Source organism: Ammodytes marinus (assembly GCF_949987685.1).
Source record: "Ammodytes marinus genome assembly, chromosome: 5".
Lineage (NCBI taxonomy): Eukaryota > Metazoa > Chordata > Actinopteri > Uranoscopiformes > Ammodytidae > Ammodytes > Ammodytes marinus.
The window spans coordinates 17,642,660-17,662,084 of NC_137234.1; the positions used below are offsets into that span (position 1 = coordinate 17,642,660).

General features: G+C 42.3%; 2 protein-coding genes across 2 annotated transcripts; one reads left to right on the forward strand and one right to left on the reverse strand.

Annotated features, from left to right (window-relative positions):
- Positions 1–2,639: 2,639 nt before the first annotated feature.
- Positions 2,640–9,286, forward strand: LOC307250914 (deoxyribodipyrimidine photo-lyase). The gene is made up of 9 exons (XM_080028188.1): positions 2,640–2,967; positions 4,275–4,926; positions 5,038–5,349; positions 5,852–6,024; positions 6,162–6,246; positions 6,347–6,579; positions 7,190–7,384; positions 7,514–7,739; positions 7,873–9,286. Exons 1-9 carry the CDS (start codon positions 2,737–2,739, stop codon positions 8,415–8,417), a joined length of 2,652 nt encoding a protein of 883 aa, XP_079884314.1. The 5' UTR covers positions 2,640–2,736; the 3' UTR covers positions 8,418–9,286.
- Positions 9,287–9,457: 171 nt separating this feature from the next.
- gcsha (glycine cleavage system protein H (aminomethyl carrier), a) lies at positions 9,458–19,087 on the reverse strand (the record flags this gene model as incomplete). The annotated part of the gene is made up of 5 exons (XM_080028190.1): positions 9,458–10,037; positions 17,649–17,780; positions 18,458–18,521; positions 18,648–18,730; positions 18,937–19,087. The coding sequence occupies 5 exons, from the start codon at positions 19,085–19,087 to the stop codon at positions 9,940–9,942; spliced, it is 528 nt and encodes a 175-aa protein (XP_079884316.1). The 3' UTR covers positions 9,458–9,939.
- Between the last annotated feature and the right edge of the window lie 338 nt (positions 19,088–19,425).

Here is a 19,425-nt window from a genome sequence, read left to right on the forward strand (position 1 = left end):
GGTGGTCTGCCGGAAAAAAGAGAAAACTTAGGATGAACTAAATGGAGACAAGACACCTAAGACAGCGTCAATACTTGCTTTAATCAAGTCCTTATCTCCTATTGTTCCGCTTAAAGTGGAATTTATGGGAAGGTGTTTTCTGCCCCGAGCAGGGTTTGAAGGAAACTCTTCAACCCAGAGCAGCTTGTGGACCGGTTGATTTGCCCAGGATGACCATGCAGACATGCTTGTCATGACTGGGTCCAGATGCCAGTGAATGGTACTGACGCAGTATCTCTATTTTTCCCTCTTTTGTGCTGTGTGCATGGAGTGGAGGCAGACAGCTTTAGGGAAGGGGGAGGTGCGTTATGTGGTTATCGTGCGTGTGTGTGTGTGTGTCGTGTGTGTTGGCTGGCGTTTCAGATAATGAAATGCAGCAGGGAACAAAGAGCTGGGGGCCCCTATTCTCTGTGCTGCAGCTTCATTTTCACTCCCGTCAGTCTATGATTCTTCCAAACCCTCTTTCTTGTGTACGTGTACGGGTGTGTGTTTATGTTTGTATGAGTGGTTTGTTGTGTGTACCAGTGTCCCCTCCTCCTCCTGTTAGTATTCTGCATGGCAGATCTCCCTAATGTAATAACTGTGTCTGCATGTCTAATTTACAGCAGGAGAGAGTAAATAGCCTGTGGTTAATTACAGTACGCGTGTGTGTATGTGTGTGTGTGAGTGAGTGTGTGTGTGTGTGTGTGTGTGTGTGTGCGTGTGTGTGTGTGCGTGTGTCTATGAGATTGTCTACATGCACGTGGGTGTGTCAGAATGATTTATGAGTTGCAAATAGCTACACCAGTGGCCCGTTTCTCCTCACTTAGTTTTTAATCTGTCTTTCCATTAATTTTCCTGGAGATGTTATTATGGTTTTATAACAGTATGCACGAGGATGCACATGTGCGTGCACACATGTGCTAATGAAACCAAGGTGTGGACATTTTGTAAGGATCGAGGCTACTTGGGCACCTGAGGTGCACTTTGCTTTTTCCTACTTTCTACTTCAACCATTTCCCATCCTTCCTTTTCCCATTTTCTCTCTTCCTGTGCTTCATTCACTCTCTTCATTGAGAGCCACAATGAACACAGATCTTTATTGACAGTACATGGTAGAACATGGAAACAGCGGGTCAATCCGTTTAGCCCAAGGGCCGATACACCAATTCACCAATTTGTCAGTGTTAGTTTGAGAGAGAAAAGCAGCTAATCTCTCCTCTCTGCTCTCTATTGATCACACACTTAGACTCCACTTCTCTGTCTAAACACTATTGATTCTCTCCCTCTCTCTCAATCTCTTTCTCTCTCCCTCTTTCTATCTTGCTCTCGCAACATACAGTGGATACAGAAATTATGCAAAGCGCTTTACTTTTATGCACACTTTATGTTGCAGATGTAATATTAAAAATGGACATCCATCAACAGTCCCATATTGGCAAAGGGGGAAAAAATGTTTCCTTTCCAAATTAAAACTGAAATGTCTCATTGACATAAGCATTGATAACCTTAATTCAGTACTTTATAGAAGCCCCTTTGGAAAGAATTACAGTTTATTGTCTTATTGGGTACCGTAAGTCTCTACAACTGAAAAGGTCTGAATACTTTCTGAAGCCACAGCTCTCGACACATCTTCGTCTTATGAACACTATACCTCACAGACAAAAGACTCAATGATTGAAACTGAATGCCCTTATACATGAAGCCCTGAGTCACATTGCACATGGAAATTCTAAAATATTAAAGTGTAAGCAAAATAAGAAGTAATAAATAAGAAGTAAAAAAGTTTCAGTCATACAGTATAAAGAGTGGAGCTTACCAACAACACAAAGAATTTGAGTTTGGTTCACAAATGTCACGAAACATTGTTCCCTGCTGTGAACATTCAAACGCTTATGCATGTCTCATTAAAAAAATCAATTACTTAGCAACCCCTCTAAAGCGTGAATACAGACCGTGATTAAAAATTCACTGCTGGGTACTGTCTGCTGGCTTTGTTTGCTTTTTTAAGTCTCACATCACAGAGTACACTTGCAAAGAACTACATTCCTGTCAAGATGAAGGCTTTGTAGACATTTTTTTTTATATAGAATGGTTATCTTGAGGAGATGTCCCCCTAGCATTTTTACATCAATTCAATGTAATCAATGCTCTTTATTTGAATGCATTCAGCTGGTGGGGACCCCCTGTTATGACACATTTTAGTTAAAATGTATGATTTGGTAAATGAGTAATAATGTTGTTTTCAAGAAGATGAAACAGAGAGAGGGAGAGAGAGAGAAAGAAAGAGAGAGGGAGATGCCGATGACATAAACATATTATTCATAAAACTTTTTATTTAACATAAGCCTATTAAAATATGTCTACCCTTGTATCAAATCATTTTATTGTAAGCGGGGAATCCCAAATGCTACTCAAATGGTGAAAAAAAAAACAGCCAGCACCCATGGGTTTCACCAGCTCTCATAGCATAATTCTTATTTATTAGACTTGTACGCCCCCTAGTGGTAATATCTTCCCATTACAAAACCTTAGCTTTTTAGGTTACAAAACACAGCCACATGGCTTGTGTAACTAAAACTCAGCTGTTATTTGGTAATCAGTGAGGGTATGTTCAGTAGCCTACGTGGAGCGGATAACTCGACCTACTAGCCTACAATTTAAAAGCAGTCTAAACACATTTTGTGGCTGTAATTTATCGTCACCTTTCACTTGAAGATGTCTCCATCAGCTGCTGCTGCCGAGGACAGTAAAGCCTTGGTGAGGAAGATGTTAAGCGACGTTCTGGTGGGTCGAGAGGATCCAGAAGGGTTTTTTGCGATGTGTGTGTCAGTCCTGGGGCACCAGGAGACCCAGTCACAGTTCCCGATCCTCATTCAGCCCCTGTTCGAGGCCAGCAATCCCCTGCACTGCATCCTCACATCCATCTACAAGGAATATTTCTTTAAGGTCAGTGCGCGTTTGGGGAAAATGTTATTACGTTGTAGCACTACAAGGGTTACAAAGGAGTTCAAAACCTACATGCAAAACATTTCTAAGAACAACAAAAAAGGAGAAGAGATAAATAAAGAAATAGCCTACGAGAGACAACATAATATGAAAGCAAATAACAGAAAAGGCAAATGTCAATCTGTATTGCTTATACCTACCGAGTTTCGACTAGCTAAACTTGAGTGAAGTTGTTCTTCTGGCTTGAGTGATGTTGTCCTGGCTAATAAGTTGTCCTGGCTAGCCTATAGGCTACTATACTTAGATAGGCCTACTTTCTTTATAGGTCCATGTGGCTAGCTTGTTGGCCAAACATTATCTAGGTAATTAAGCAACCGAATTGGAGCTCGCGCCTCCCTTTTCATCTTCTCTTTCTGGTCACCTGTTAGATTTAAATATCAATTTCGGTGGCATTTTAGCCTTTTATGGTATAGCTTCTTTTTTGAGTGATAGTACCATCTTGGCTTGCTGAATATGCAAATGTTGCAAATGTGCAAATGTTTAGTCACTCCCCTTATTTTACTTGACTGCCTGCTGCCAGGCAAAGCTAGCCTGTTCTCGTGGTATTTTTGAAAGTTAGAATGTGCACTAAAGATATTTAAAATAAGATTTATATTTAAGTATTTAATGTTACACTCATAAGTGTGTTGTTACATTAGACAATAATTACTTGTCATTATGCCTTAATATTATTACAAACAAACTTTATGAGGCTATTTTTAGGCTGTATTAATTATCAACACTAGTGCTAACACGAATAGAAAATGTGTACGTTTTATGGAACAGAGCTACAGTATATTTCTATCAAATATAAACCGCTACAGGCCTCCTGAAAAGAGCTATAGGCCTAATCAGTTAAAATAAGTGGAAACCCCTGTTTGGCTGTATGAAGGGGCTGTCAGGCCTCTTAACATCATGGCTCCATTTAGAAATTTTAAGTTACACTTTGGACTGATTCATGACACCTGATAGCCTACCTCTGTAGTTATTTAGCCTACTGTAAAAATAAATTGTCTTAAATCATTGAGTACAGCTTATTCAGAAAACTTAACAAAAGAAGCATTAACACTTAGTAATCTATCATTCCCCCCAACTGCAATCTTGATAATCAATAAAAAAAATAAGGGACCACAAAATATTTTTGCATAGTTTTTGTCATAGTCATACTTGCCTACTTGATTGTTGTTACTTTTTGCACATCTTTCATTCGAGACTGTAAACAGTAATTTTTACAGTGATAATAATTGATTGTCCTAATCAAACTGTAGACAGAAGAGGATGAACTGGAACTTGCATTGTCTCTCTCTCTACTGGAAATCAAAGATCCCCAGCTGTCAACCATCAGCCAAGATTCCCGACTCCAGCGACCTGAAGAGGGACCGAATCAGAGAAACTCTTTTCAACTGACCTCGGTATATCAGGGAAGCGGCCACACACGGCTACTAGCAGATGTAGTTGGCAGGAGAGACTCACGGCAAACTGGACCCTGGGCCAAGGTGAGCCCACCAAGGAAACTTGGAGAGACTGAGATTCAGGGAAGCACACATGTTCTCAAATATAACAAGGTGATGCTACAGACGAGTCCGACTGTGTGTGCCTCCAGACTGTCAGGCTCATTTTCCAAGCACGAGGAAGGTGACCAATTGATGAATGAAGCAGATTTGAACCAATCAGAAAAACCTAAACGCTCAAAGAACAGGCGACAGCGGCGTAAAGGTGCTGGCCAACATGTTGTTGGTTTGCCCTGTTCTCCATCAGCTCCGCAACCCGTGCTGCTGTGGTTCAGGAGGGACTTGCGACTTTGTGACAACCCTGCTCTCATTGGCTCATTGGAGGTTGGTGCACCTGTCATCCCTATATTCATCTGGAGCCCTGAAGAGGAGGAGGGACCTGGGATTACGGTGGCTATGGGGGGAGCTTGTAAGTTGACAGAGGAATCAGTGATTCATCTGTGTCAAAGTAACTTTTCATTCAGAACTAAAACGTATTAATTGGCTGCTGACTTGTTGTCACATATTTTCTTTCAAACAGGTAAATACTGGCTCCATCAAGCTCTGTCTTGTTTCTGTTCATCTCTGGAGCACATTGGCAGTCGTATGTTGTTCTTCAAAGCAAGCGGAGAGGGGAATGAGCTGGGATCTTCTCTACGTAGCCTCAGGAAGCTAGTGAAGGAGACCGGGGCCAGAACAGTCTTGGCTAATGCCCTCTATGAGCCGTGGCTGAAGGAGAGGGATGACGTGGTGGTTTTGGCCCTGCAGAAAGACGGCGTTGAATTCAAGATGTTCCACTCATACTGCCTCAGAGACCCTTACACTGTCAGCACGGAGGGTGTGGGACTAAGAGGTCAGTCGCAAACATATTCATTTGGTGTACTGAGCTTGTTTACAAACATGCAGGGTTTTTCCTGGCTCAGAATGGGCCTTTGGGGGGTAAGAACATGGAACAACTTTTTTGGGGTCGCGAATGCAACAGTAAAGGCGAAAAGTTTGTGAATTTTAGGAGTGGGTTGGGGTTGAGAAAGGGGAGCTTCAATGATCATTTTATTTTGATTTTTTTGTTTTCATGATCGAGGGAAGCAGTAATATAAATTGAAATGCAATTAATCGCCCAGCCCTACAAGAAGGAGGACTTGTATTTGGCTCAACTAGAAACACATTTGGAGAGGTTTTACATAGCTGAATATATTCTCAATTTGTATCATTTTGGCGCTGGTGATTTTCCTTTGGGGGAGGCATAACACCACTTTGGGGGGTGCCAAAAAATTCTCTATGCAGGAAAAACCCTGAACATGTGGTTAATATGAGAACTTTATAGTGATATCTTGGGTTTTCTGTACTTCATTTAGGAATAGGTTCAGTGTCTCACTTCATGAGCTGCTGTAGGCAGAACCCAGGTTCCGGGTTAGGGCTTCCCCTGGACCCTCCTACATCCCTCCCCAAACCGGCACAATGGCCTTGTGGTGTCTCTCTTGATATGTTGGACCTGGCACGCATGCCCCGCAGGAAGGATGGCACAACGGTCAGTAACCACAGCAGAGCAGTCCCATAGAATCGAGCTACAGTCTGTTTATAAAAGAGTCTACAGCCCAGTGTATGGATGAGATTAGATTGTGAAGTCAGTCCTCAACAATTTCTTGTGTTCATTGTGGCATTCAGATTGATTGGGCGGCTAACATTCGTAAATCCTGGGATTTCAGTGAAGAGGGAGCACATGCACGGCTGGAGGCCTTTCTTCATGATGGTGAGACACCTTGCGTTCACATTTTAAACAAATCCTACACCGTCTTTGGTGGAATGTTATGAGGTAAGACATTGATCATTATTCTCCCTGTGCCTCCTAGGTGTCTACAGATATGAAAAAGAGTCAGGCAGGGCGGATGCCCCAAATACCAGCAGTCTGTCTCCATACCTTCACTTTGGTCAGCTGAGCTCACGGTGGCTTTTGTGGGATGCCAAAGGGGCTCGATGTCGACCCCCAAAGTTTCAACGCAAACTGGCGTGGAGAGATTTGTCTTACTGGCAGCTGACATTGTTTCCAGACCTCCCCTGGGAATCCCTCAGGCCTCCATACAGGGTAGAAATTTGCAGCTGACATCTTGATAACATATAAAAGTAGCTGCGAGAAATGTTCAGTGTTTGTGGATCCTAGCAGCGCATTTGGACAAAAGCAGTAATGTTTTTACGACACCAACACTCTTGCCGGCACTGTGTGCATTTGCTTGGGAAGCGAGTGAAAGAGAGACTGCAGGATGCATTGCGATGAGGTTATCTATTCATATGTGACTACGTAAGATTAATTATGGTAATATGACAATAGAGAAGCAAAGTAAACTTTGATTTAGTACCTTTGGGAGAAACAGGATGTTCCTGCCTGCTGTAAATCGTTTAGTCTCAGTCCCTCGGAAATCGGACCCGTATAATAGGCATAAATAAAAACTATATGAGTAGCGTTGTTTTTGCTGATGGCCTTGTTTGCTGTTGCAGGGCATTAATTATTAATGGAGGAAAAATTGGGCTGTTCCATAAACATTTTAAAGTTTCTTGTTGGAGGTTTACCACATAAATGCAAATAAATAAATATGTTGAGTTGAAATAGCTTTTTATTCCTCAATAATTAACCGCTTAATCCCACAATGAAGAACTGCATTTAATACAAAGCATTGCTCATCCTTTGGTGTTTACAGGCTCTGCGGTGGAGCAGTGACCGTAGCCACCTGAAGGCCTGGCAGAGAGGTCGTACAGGCTACCCTCTGGTGGACGCAGCCATGAGGCAGCTGTGGCTGACGGGCTGGATGAACAACTACATGAGACACGTGGTGGCGTCTTTTCTCATAGCATACCTCTACCTGCCCTGGCAAGAAGGCTATCGCTGGTTCCAGGTGAGACGTGCAAGCATACAGGGAATAGACTCACGTAGTTGTGACACACACACACACACACACACACACACACACACACACACACACACACACACACACTAATAAGAACTACTTCCTGACTGTGTTCAGGACACCCTGGTGGATGCAGATGTTGCCATAGATGCCATGATGTGGCAGAATGGAGGCATGTGTGGTCTTGATCACTGGAATTTTGTCATGCACCCCGTCGATGCAGCAATGACCTGTGACCCTAAAGGCAGCTATGTTAGAAAATGGTGTCCTGAACTTGCAGATTTGCCAGATGAGCTCATTCACAAGCCTTGGAAATGTCCCGCGTCCATGCTTCGACGTGCTGGTGAGAAAATTATGATCCTAAGACATATTTACTGTCTCATATGTTTTACTTTTCACAAGAAAAAAAATGCTACCTACAGTATACAGTTCCTATTCCATAAAAATCTAATTTCCTTGCAATCCTCATTGTTTAGGTGTGGAGTTTGGCCAGACATATCCTGAGCGAATTGTTACAGACCTGGAGGAGAGGAGGAATCACTCTCTGCAAGATGTAGCTCTGGTGCGGAAAGAGTTTGACCAGTACGTGGACAAGCGCTCTGGCTGTGACTTGGTGTCTCTGCCCCCGCGCCTGGTCTCTGAGGCTCTGGGCTCATCACACAGGGAGGGGGGTGTGGTGAAAGAAGGGAAGCAATTCCTGTTGCCAGTTATCACACGCATGGAATTTAAACACCAGCAGGAAGATCCAGATGCAGACGCCGCATCAAACCCTTACAACGCTGTTCTGAAAGGATACGTGAGCCGCAAGAGGGATGAGACCATCGCCTTCTTCAATGAGAGAGACTTCACTGCCAGCGTGCTGTATGAGGGAACCCAGCGAAAGGAGAGGCTGGAGAGCGATTATCGCAGAATGGAGGGACTCCCTCAGCCCGCCGCACCACGGGGCAGGGCCAGGCGAACTCCCACAGCCAAGGACAGGGTTTCTATAGTACCTGGTGGGGCGAGCACCTCCCTCAGGTGACCCAGAGGTCAATGATGGAAGTTTACAAGTTATATGTGACCAAACTGTTACAAGTAAAATGCACAATGTTACAGAATTATATTTTTTTCAGACAAGGACAGGCCCAAAAGTTTAAAATGTGGATAGTGAGGAAAATGTGTTGAACATTGGAGACAATGCTTACAAGAGACTTTCTAAATTGACTTTTCAGTAAAATCTCGGCTATTGAGCAATGGTATCATACCAGAGCGACTGTAGCTCAGGTGGTAGATCGGGTCGGCCAATGATTGAAGGGTTGGTGGTCTACCCCGCCCTGCCACTTGTGTCATGGTTGTTGTCTCCTTGGGCAAGACACTTAACACTCCTTGCCTCGTGTGAATGTTGATAGTTAGCCTGCTATCTGTGTATGGATGTGTGTGTGAATGGTAACATGTAAATGGGAACATGCCTCCCTTGAAAAAGAGTCTCCGATCTCAATGGGATTAACCTGTATAAATAAAAGGTAATAAAAAGTGTCAAACATAGGTTCAAGCTGATATAGATAATATACTTGATTTCAGTACAGCTCCCTATTAAGGGTCCAAGTCGTATAAAGATATGAGGGATGTTTCACGTAAATATTCATACATTTTAGAGTTTGAGTTGTAAGTGGAGAAATAATTACACTATTTCACAATTTAAAAAACGTGAAAATCAGAAAACACATTAATTCAGTGCGAGTATGAAAATACCTCAGTCAAGTTGGAGGTTCTCTCAGGTCACAATCTAGTATTTCGATTCCCTATTATTTTGGTTGTTGTGGTGCTACCTTTTTGTATATACTTGCACATTTTACTAACTTCTACAAGTTAGTAAATGAGTGTAATGATTATGTGTGGGTGGGTGTATACATAACATGTTTTGACTGTAGCAATTGTCTTTTTTACTTTTAAGCAATACACATTTGTGTCAAGCATCACGTGTTCAAAAGAATGACAAGTGAAGAGCTGTATTTTTTAAACCACTCTTCCCACATTTATAATATAAAAGTATAAACTTTGGGAATAAATACATGCCAAAGAACACAATGTTTCAGAAATGTTTATTTTCTAATTTACAGGTTCCATGTCTACAGTGTAGCAGTCATACATGCAATGTAGACCAACATTATTATTAATACCATATAGACCAAAGTGCTTTTTACGTCTAACAAATGTCCTACAACAGAAATTCAAGTTTTCCTTTGTTTAAAATGCTTGGGAAATTCTATGGACTGAGTCTCAGTCTCTTCTGCGTGGGGACTTCAAGCTACAACAACTCAACATTGGATGTTCAGTCGGTGCAGATTGACAGATCCCCTAAATTCAGTCTTCAACAGTTGATAAAGGATTCCTAAAGTTCACAGCTCTACAACACTGGCAGGTCAGCAATCTGCAGGTCTTGAGCTCCGATGGTCGATGCTAAGCATATCGTTGTGACTGACACAGGCACAACTTATGGATTTCCCTGCCAGTGTTGTTTGAAATTGAGAAAGGGAGTATAGCACTTATGAGGAGGTGTTAGGTTAGTCCTCAATTGAGCGGATGTATCTCTCATAGGCTGCTTCGTCCATTAGAGTATCAAGCTCTGTAGGGTTAGCAATGGTCATCTTCATCAGCCAACCTATATTAAAAAAAGGTTAAAATGAGGGTCAGCAAAAAATCAGACTGGTGTAAGACAATAGCAAAAAACAGACGATTTTAAGAGTAATGGATTACTACATCCATAAAGTCCCTGAGTGTATTTTCATAGTCTTAAAATAATTGCTGTTTGGGAGGAAAGAAAAAAACAAATAAGTCAGTGTAAAACACTGGTATGCCACAGAAAAACATATTTAGTAGTTGTAACATAGAAAATGGGCTAATCAATGCAAAATCATCGGTATGGATGAAGTGTCGAGTTAAAAAATTGTTCACACTTAAAAAGGATACAAATATACGGAGCCCCTAAAGGGACATGGAGGAAAAAAAAATTTTTGGTAAAAAAAAAAAAAAAAAAAAAATCAAACTCGAGATCTTGACTTCAAACTCGAGATCTCGAGTTCAAACTCGAGATCTCGAGTTTGAAGTCAAGATCTCGAGTTTAAAGTCAAGATCTCGAGTTCAAAGTCGAGATCTCGACTTTGCCTTCAAACCTCTCTCACCGTCACCAATGGTCCATGCATCAAAGGCATATCAATTAATTTATGGGAAACCACACAATAGTGTCATGGAGGAGTACTTGGAGCATTCTTTTCTCACACTAACACCAAACTACAACCTATTTGGCCTAAATCTAACGTTTATTATGCACATTGGAGAGAAAAGTGACAATGATTCACTTCATTTTGGCGCACCATGGACCGAGAGCGGAGGTCTAATTGTCAACACACACACACACACACACACACACACACACACACACACACACACACACACACACACACACACACACACACACACACACACACACACACACACACACACACACACACACACACACACACACACACACACACACACACACACACACACACACACACACACACACACACACACACACACACACACACACACACACACAATATGTAGACGGTATACATTTGACTATATCAAAACGTGAACGTTTCCAAGACACAATGCCGCCTACACTACACCTGAGGAGAACTCTGTTTGGCTGTATTGGCTGGTCTGATGAAGGCTATAATTTGCACCGGATTAGACTATGTCCGCGTTCTCCAGTGACTCCATATGATCGGATCTTGAAGCACTCACAATAGTGCAGGCAAAATATGAAATTCAACCGGATTATGCGAACTTTCTATTTTTCCTCACTTGGAGAGAGAAAAAGCGCTGTTCCTGTGCGCTCTGGCACTACACCAGCTGTGCCCGCCTTGAGCCTCAAACTGTGTCTTAATAGAAAAGATAACTGCAGGTCATATGACAAAACTAGCGATTGGACTAAGTTAGTAAAGCCTCATTCACACTTTCAGCCTTTCCCAGGAAGGGATCGTGTGTGAATAAAACACAGTCTGGACTACAATAATAATAATTAAATAAAAAAGCTAATTTTTTTCTCTTCCGTTCTGAGGGAAGCTTTCGTGCGTAAATGTGCCACACCGCTACATGCCTACATGTTTGTCTCTGTGTACAAATGAAACAATCGATCGCTGATTATAAAAACTAAATTAAACTAATAGTTTGAGGAGAGTCTGCACTGGTGATTTCTAATTATAGCAGAAATTCCTCTGCTGTGCGCTGGGGAGAAACAGCGCCTGATTTGTTTTGCCTCGCACACGGTCGAGAGAGATAAGAGGCTTCACCCGACGGCACATGTTATTCATCTATTGCACCCAAAAAATCACAAATTTTAACTAAACAGCAGCAAAACTGTGAGGATCGCGTGGCGCTGTCCAATGTGCAGATCTGGAGCAGAATAGTTACCAGCGTGTCTGTTTCTCCCCAGCGCACAGCAAAGGAAGTTCTGCTATAGGCTATTAAAAATACGCCAGTCCAGACTGTGTTTTATTCACACACGATCCCTTCCTGGGAAAGGCTTAATTAGGCTTTACTAACCTAGTCCGATCGCTAGTTTTGTCATATGACCTGCAGTTATCTTTTCTATTAAGACGCAGTTTGAGGCTCACGCCGGGCACAGGTGTAGTGCTGCCAGAGCGCACGGGAACAGCGCTTTTTCTCTCTCCAAGTGAAGAAAAATAGAAAGTTCGCATAATCCAATTGAATTTCATATTTTGCCTGCACTATTGTGAGTGCTTCAAGATCCGATCATATGGAGTCACTGGAGAACGCGGACATAGTCTAATCCGGTGCAAATTACTCTTTGCGACTCATAATAGCCTTCATCAGACCAGCCAATACAGCCAAACAGAGTTCTCCTCAAGTGTAGGCGGCATTGTGTCTTGGAAACGTTCACGTTTTGATATAGTCAAATGTATACCGTCTACATATTGTGTGTGTGTGTGTGTGTGTGTGTGTGTGTGTGTGTGTGTGTGTGTGTGTGTGTGTGTGTGTGTGTGTGTGTGTGTGTGTGTTGACAATTAGACCTCCGCTCTCGGTCCATGGTGCGCCAAAATGAAGTGAATCATTGTCACTTTTCTCTCCAATGTGCATAATAAACGTTAGATTTAGGCCAAATAGGTTGTAGTTTGGTGTTAGTGTGAGAAAAGAATGCTCCAAGTACTCCTCCATGACACTATTGTGTGGTTTCCCATAAATTAATTGATATGCCTTTGATGCATGGACCATTGCTGACGGTGAGAGAGGTTTGAAGGCAAAGTCGAGATCTCGACTTTGAACTCGAGATCTTGACTTTAAACTCGAGATCTTGACTTCAAACTCGAGATCGAACTCGAGATCTCGAGTTTGAAGTCAAGATCTCGAGTTTGATTTTTTTTTTTTTTTTTACCAAAAATTTTTTTTTCCTCCATGTCCCTTTAGGGGCTCCGTACAAATACGCTATAAAAACCAAAAAAAATAAAAAATTGGTACAAGGTTCCATATACATTTTAGTAATACAAAACTGGCTTAATCATTTATCCTAAATTGGCTACGTTTTTTATTATGTTGCGACACTGCCACCTACTGTTCAAATATTCTGAAGCTAGCAGGCAGTTTTCTTAAACCAGACAATTACTATACATTATTATGTAGCGAGATTATGTTTCGCTGCCCGGCGTCGGTGCTCCTTCGGCCCTTCCTAGCTCTGGGTGTGCCGATGGCGGCGGCGGATGCGTCGCGCCCTTTGTGCCTGGCACCTCTGGCCTTGCCTCGTGGGCTGGGCATGGCCGGTCCGGCGGGCCTGAGTGGGGCTGTACGGGCCGCCCCTCCGGGGGATTCGGCAGTGGTTGCTCCTCGTGGCAGCGCTGTATTTGGCTATTTCCCTATTCTATACTCTATTCTCTATCTATGGCCCCGGTCCTCCTCTGGACTAGTGCCGCACTGGGGCGTGCTCTCTGGGGGCGGGGTGCTGGGGGGCAGGCTCTGGGTCTGGGGGGCTGGCACCGATTGTGTGTCGATGGGGAACGGTAGAGTGTGATCAATGTAATTTTAATGTTAATTGTGTTCGCATTGTTATAGCGTTATTATTATCACCCTGAGGAGCTGCCTCGGTCTCGGTTTGTCTGGGCCTGAGTACCGGCTGTCCTCCCACTGAGAATTGTCCTGCCGACGCTAATTGCATAACTGATACCATTTCTCTGACATTTGTTCTCTTTTGTTTATCTTCCATGATTGGTTGAGCGTTGCCCCGGGGGTTCTCTCCCTCCGTCTACCAAGCACTCTCCATGCTACTCGACTGACTCCGAGTTCTGTGTGGAATCAGCTGTCCTAGGAATGGATGCTCCCCGTTTGCTATTGCTTCACATCAGGATAGTACTCTTTCTACTCGCTTGCTTGTTCAATCTTTATAAATTCATTTTTGCCTTGCTCATTGGTTGCCTGTCTGTCCTCTTCCAGTTTCCCTTGGTCGTGACGAGACGGTGTGGATCTGGTCCCCCCTCCGGTTTTATCTGAGAATTGGACCATCAACGCGAATGATGTGCAGTGGTCAAGGGCGCCACCTGGAGACGTGGGATGTAATCCCGGCGATGGAAACCTTAGTTTTCCCTGGTGGAGACGAGACGGTGTGGATCCTCTGGCTGCATCTGAAGTCTTCCTGCATCCACACTATTCGCACTTTACTTAGTATTACCATGTAATCACCTGGTCAATGATCAAATTCCTTCGTGATTTTCTCTACTTATGACATCTATTGCAGTATGTCCGTCCTGGGAGAGGGATCCCTTACTCTGTCGACTCTCCCTGAGATTTCTTCAATTTTTTATTCCCGGTAAAGGGTTTTTACTGGGAGTTTTTTCTCAGCCGAGCTAAGGGTGTAAGGGCAGGGTGTCATATTGTATCATATTGTATCATATTGTATCATATATCATATTGTATGAAATGTAAAGTCCACCGAGACAAATTTATTTGTAATTTTGGGCTATATAAATAAAACTGATTTGATTTGATTTGATTATGGTTGGTAAAACTGAAAACAGTAAAAATCTGTTTGTTTAAATTTGCTCAATCAGTGCCATATAAAAGTTAGTATAGGCATGGTTCCTACAGCTTAATGCAAGTTAAATTTAAGACTTTTTAAGACCTTTTTAATTAGCCTGGCATTCCCAGACCTGCCACTAGGCGCTGGCAAATTAAATTTGCTGCGCGTGTTGGTCTGGACACGCTCCGTTGAAGCTTTATCAAGAAAACCAGAAATCTGGCTATGGTTTCAATTGGTTCTATCTAATATGGGCGCGCCAGAGCCCTTTATATGGTACTCTGGGGAGGACGTAACCGGATGACGACAGTGACGTGCATGCGACGTCGAAGCCGTGATAGTAAACATCAAAGATGGCTGCGGATATGTTGTGTGAGTTTGAGACTGCTTTGGCCTCGACCCTTAACGATTTGGAAGACGGCACTCAAATCTTTCATTAGCAAGTAAGTGGAATGTTCTGTTTTGCCGACCGACAACGGCAAACGTTTAATTTAACAGTTTAACAGCTGTTCGCTAAACGAAAGGGGCTTACGTTACCTTGTGCATCGCTCTGATTGGTTGTAGTGCTATCCAACTGCGTGCAGTGGCATTTGAAATGCACGAGTAGGAGCCGCCCCTTGAGTTGGAAATTACTATTGATCGTGGCCAGACCCTCTATCGTTCAAGATATCAGGGTCTGGATTTCCAGGCTACTTTTTAATGCCACTTGAAATTAAATTTTAGACCAACGACGCAATCAACAGAAAAGGAAAAAGGTATTGTCTCTGTGTTCAGACACCACAGTAACTCTGCTTTCAGCGTAGAAGTCATTATCTGTATCTGTTCAACCAACAAAATAATCTGTATATGTATCTGTATTCGGATATGCAGCCGGAAGTGGCCGGGGCTTATGTATGAATATTTTTTTTTGCAATTACTGTTCCTTCAGTGCATCAAATTGATTTAATATTGGCATATAATTCATTATAAGATACATTTCTACCTCATACTGTACTTTTCATCTGTTTCTCTCTCTCATAAGTTATATGAACTGTCTGAGCCCAACTAGCCCTTTGACTGGGGGACATTGAACATTCAGAATCTAAAACAGAACAGTATTACATCACAGTAATTAAATTTGTCAGTTTTATTTTTTCATCTTTCTTTTATTTTTAACTCAGTTTTATGATATATCGATCTTAGATCTAATCAATCTATTTTGCCCAATTTATTTCCCTCTACTCTCTCTCTCACTCACTCTATCTCCCTCTCTTTTTTAATTTCTAACTTGGTTCAATGAATAATTACTTTGGACCAGGAAACAACGTTTAGTGCTCTACAAGTGATCAACGCACACAAATGAAAACTTTTTTCAGCAAATCTCTTAGTTATAAACAGAGTGTATGAACTAAACAGACGAAGCCTCACATATCGAATATTTTAAGATCAAATTTGTCTATTTAATGGCATTATACAGCCCGCTGCCTGCTACTAAAGAGACGTGGTCCACGTTCAGAGGTTTGAAATAAATGAAAGGCAGGAGGGGCTGAAGGTGACTCGGGGTGCATAAAATTCCAGCGGAATGTAGAGAGACCGCGGGTCACAGAGCCATGCATAAAAGCAGCCGGTCTTTCTCTTCTCCGCCACGGCAGCGGAGATGAACAGCTGATCGGTGCCACTCTGGTTAAAGCTGGGGTATATGATTTGTGAGAAAATAGCAGTTTGGATAGAGATTCGAATCCAAATACCTCAACCGCTCCACTTGTGTTCTCTCTGGTCCCTCCCTGACACCCTCTACCTGCTGTAGCTCCTCCCTCCGAATGAGTTATGCGTGTTAATGTTTTTTCAACTAGTGTCTTTCCCGGTCTTTCCTCGTATCCTTGCTCTCTTAACGGTGTAAGCAGTTGTTGTTAAACGGGAAATAGGACATTTAGTTGTAGACATTGCTGTTTGTTGGCTGCCATAGTGCCAAACTGTCAGACTGCTAGGGTCGTGAACGCTCACGCAATTGACGCAACAACGTCGTTGCCAAAGTGAATGGACAGTCCCAACAGTCAATAAGAACGGTGAATCGGAGCCTCGCTCTGATTGGTCAAAGTGTACATGAGCGGTGGCAATTTTTGGGGGTGGCACACAGAGGCAGGGGAGAGCAAAGTGATGAGTAGATATTCTCAAACCACGTCACCTACATATAGCTGAATGGCTAATATGACATTTTTACCAAATATTACAGTGAAAAAGTTATCCACCCCAGCTTTAAGGCTGCTTTATTCGTGCTTTTCCGAATACATGTTCGGATTCGGGCTCATCCCTAGTAGGCGTGCAACCGAACATTGCCCGGAGATTTGGTACTGCTGTCCCGGTTGAGAAGAGATGGGGATATAAATTGCCGGGTACCAGTTTCAGCCAGGCAGAAAAATCCTTGTTGGATAGCCAAATCTCGTTGAATTTAAACTTTCCCATGATGCGGGCCCACTGCTACACATGCTGCTACTGCTACCTGAACGACGTGCATCTGCTCTGAGTCACGGCCTCAAACAAATGTTTTGTTGGTTCCGCTCTTTTGATTGCGCGACATTACCGCTATTCTGCAATTTATTTAAAATAAATAAACGTTACCTATTATTTTAAGATTTGAGACCAATTACAGTCATACAATCCTACTTACCATGTGTTACAATTTTTATGACCTTTCAAAGATGGATTTAAGACTTTTAATGCTAATTAAGGCCTTATTTTTAGATTTATGAATTTAAGACTTTTTAAGGATCTACGGGAACCCTGTATAGGCAAAGCATTGATCTGTATATAGTGTACTGACTCCAAACACTGCACAAACAAAGATACATCAATGAAAAGTAAACTGAGGCAACAAGTTTTAGATGATAAAAAAAGATTGACATCAGTTTACAAACTAAACTAACAACCTTAGACTCCAGAGGGTGGTCAATAGTGTCAAATATCATCCATAGGGCTGGGTATCGAAGTTCAATACTTTTTCGGTACCTACTGAAATGCCTCAATACCATCGAGTATCGAAAAATGTAAGGTATCGGAATGTCAAGTTTCTTTGAACAATAATCCTAATCCTTCTACAATTTGCACTTGCTAAACTTTCTTACATGGACCAAAATAATTTTAATTTCACTTCCATTTCTAATGTCTTCTTCACATACCATTATGATCTACGTGGACTGGACGGCGTTATGTATGTGTCCTTACCGTCTTTGTAGCAAGACTTGTTGACCAGACCAGGTTTGTCTGCCAGTAGTTCGTTCACCTCTAAAACTTCTCCAGTCAAAGGGGAGTAGAGCTCACTGGCTGCTTTTACACTTTCCAGAGCTCCAAACTCATCTGTAAGAGAACATGTTGAAAAATATAATATATAAAAGTAAACCAAAAAAATTAAGGTAATTTCAACGGTTAATACACACAACTCACAGGCAAATATAAGGAGTTACTTTGATCTTAAAAGGGTACGTGTTTTTTGGCACAAGGACATCTGTATATGTTTGGTGCTACACGCCAACTGAATATACAACCATTTGCATGTTTAACTGGATGTAGGGAGATGTGCAACAGCTTGTTTGTCAACACAAATGTTACAGATAATACAGAATCATTTATTTAGAGAAACTAAAATGAAAAGTGCATTAAAAAGAAGGAAACATATTCTCTTAAAACAGGCAGAATAAATTAAACTATATTTATCTGTAAATGTCCCCCCTTGGGTTGGTAAGTAAATATTAACTGAATGCTGACATCTGTGATCAATGCTAATAGTGACTAATTTAGATCAATCATATGTAAGTTGATCAAGCAAATGCACGCGTCATTGTTCGTTTTGCCGATATGGTACATTTAACAATTTAATTGGCAACGCCCTCACCAGTTTTTTGTTGTGGTAAAAAAGGAAACTTAAATTGCATTATGTGCACGTCATTTCGATATTGCAAAGAATTTGAGCTGCATTTCGTGTGTAAAAGGTGCTTTACAAATAAAGTGTATTATTATTATTATCATCATCATACCTTGCTGAGCCAGCTGAGTTCCCACCTCTGGCAGTCCGCAGTAAACTACATCTCCCAGCGCCTCCTGCAAGCAATACAGCAAGGTCAAACATAGCTGCATGAATATTTATTTAAGTGTGGGCTTATGCATGCACGAGTGTGAGAGAGAGCTCGTGCGTCTGTGTATGTCTGTGTGAGAAGGGAAACGTACTTGCGCAAAGTTGCTGATACCGACAGTCCCAACCCCGCCGTCTTCTACTCGGATCCATTCGTGCTTGTCTGTGAATTTAAGTGCTGCAAGACAACACAACAGACTTAAAACACACAGAGAGACTCCCACCAGAAGAGTTTGAAGTATTTTGTTATGGCAAAAAACTGACAGACACAGCAGCGCGGTCTGCGTCTCCTGCCCCTTTCTTCTGGTCTACTGTGACCCTCTAGCTATCGCAACATTTTTGCTAACACGCTACGTTAAAAAAACAACATTCAGATGGGAATACCTGCTGTTACTCGGCTAGAGGAGGCTAGTGTTCTTCCGAAATAAGATTGAGACGCCAGCCGCAACGATGAAAGCGGTGCCGTGCGGGAGAGTGAAGGCAAAACTGTAAAAAAGTTGGAAGACAGGGAGCGGAGAAGCCCACAGGCGGCCATCTTTGTCGCTTAATGATGAGAGCGAGGCTCGGCTTCTTCTGGTATATGGGACGCAGCGGTAGCAGCTTCACTGCCCTCCACCGATCAAGGAGAAAATCACTGCTATAATAAACATGTCATGAGGCCTGTTTGCTGGAATGCTGGGTGTTATTTTGAAGCAGTGCAGAAAGGTATGGATCTTATTTCGTATAACCAGACTGGTGCTGGGGTGATAATACAAAGTAACAAAAAATACACGGACCTATATGGCTACTATTCAAGCAAATTAAAACAAAAATTATCGGGAAAACTAAGGCTGTGGAGATCTTAGTTTAGTTACAATTAAATGGATATCTAGG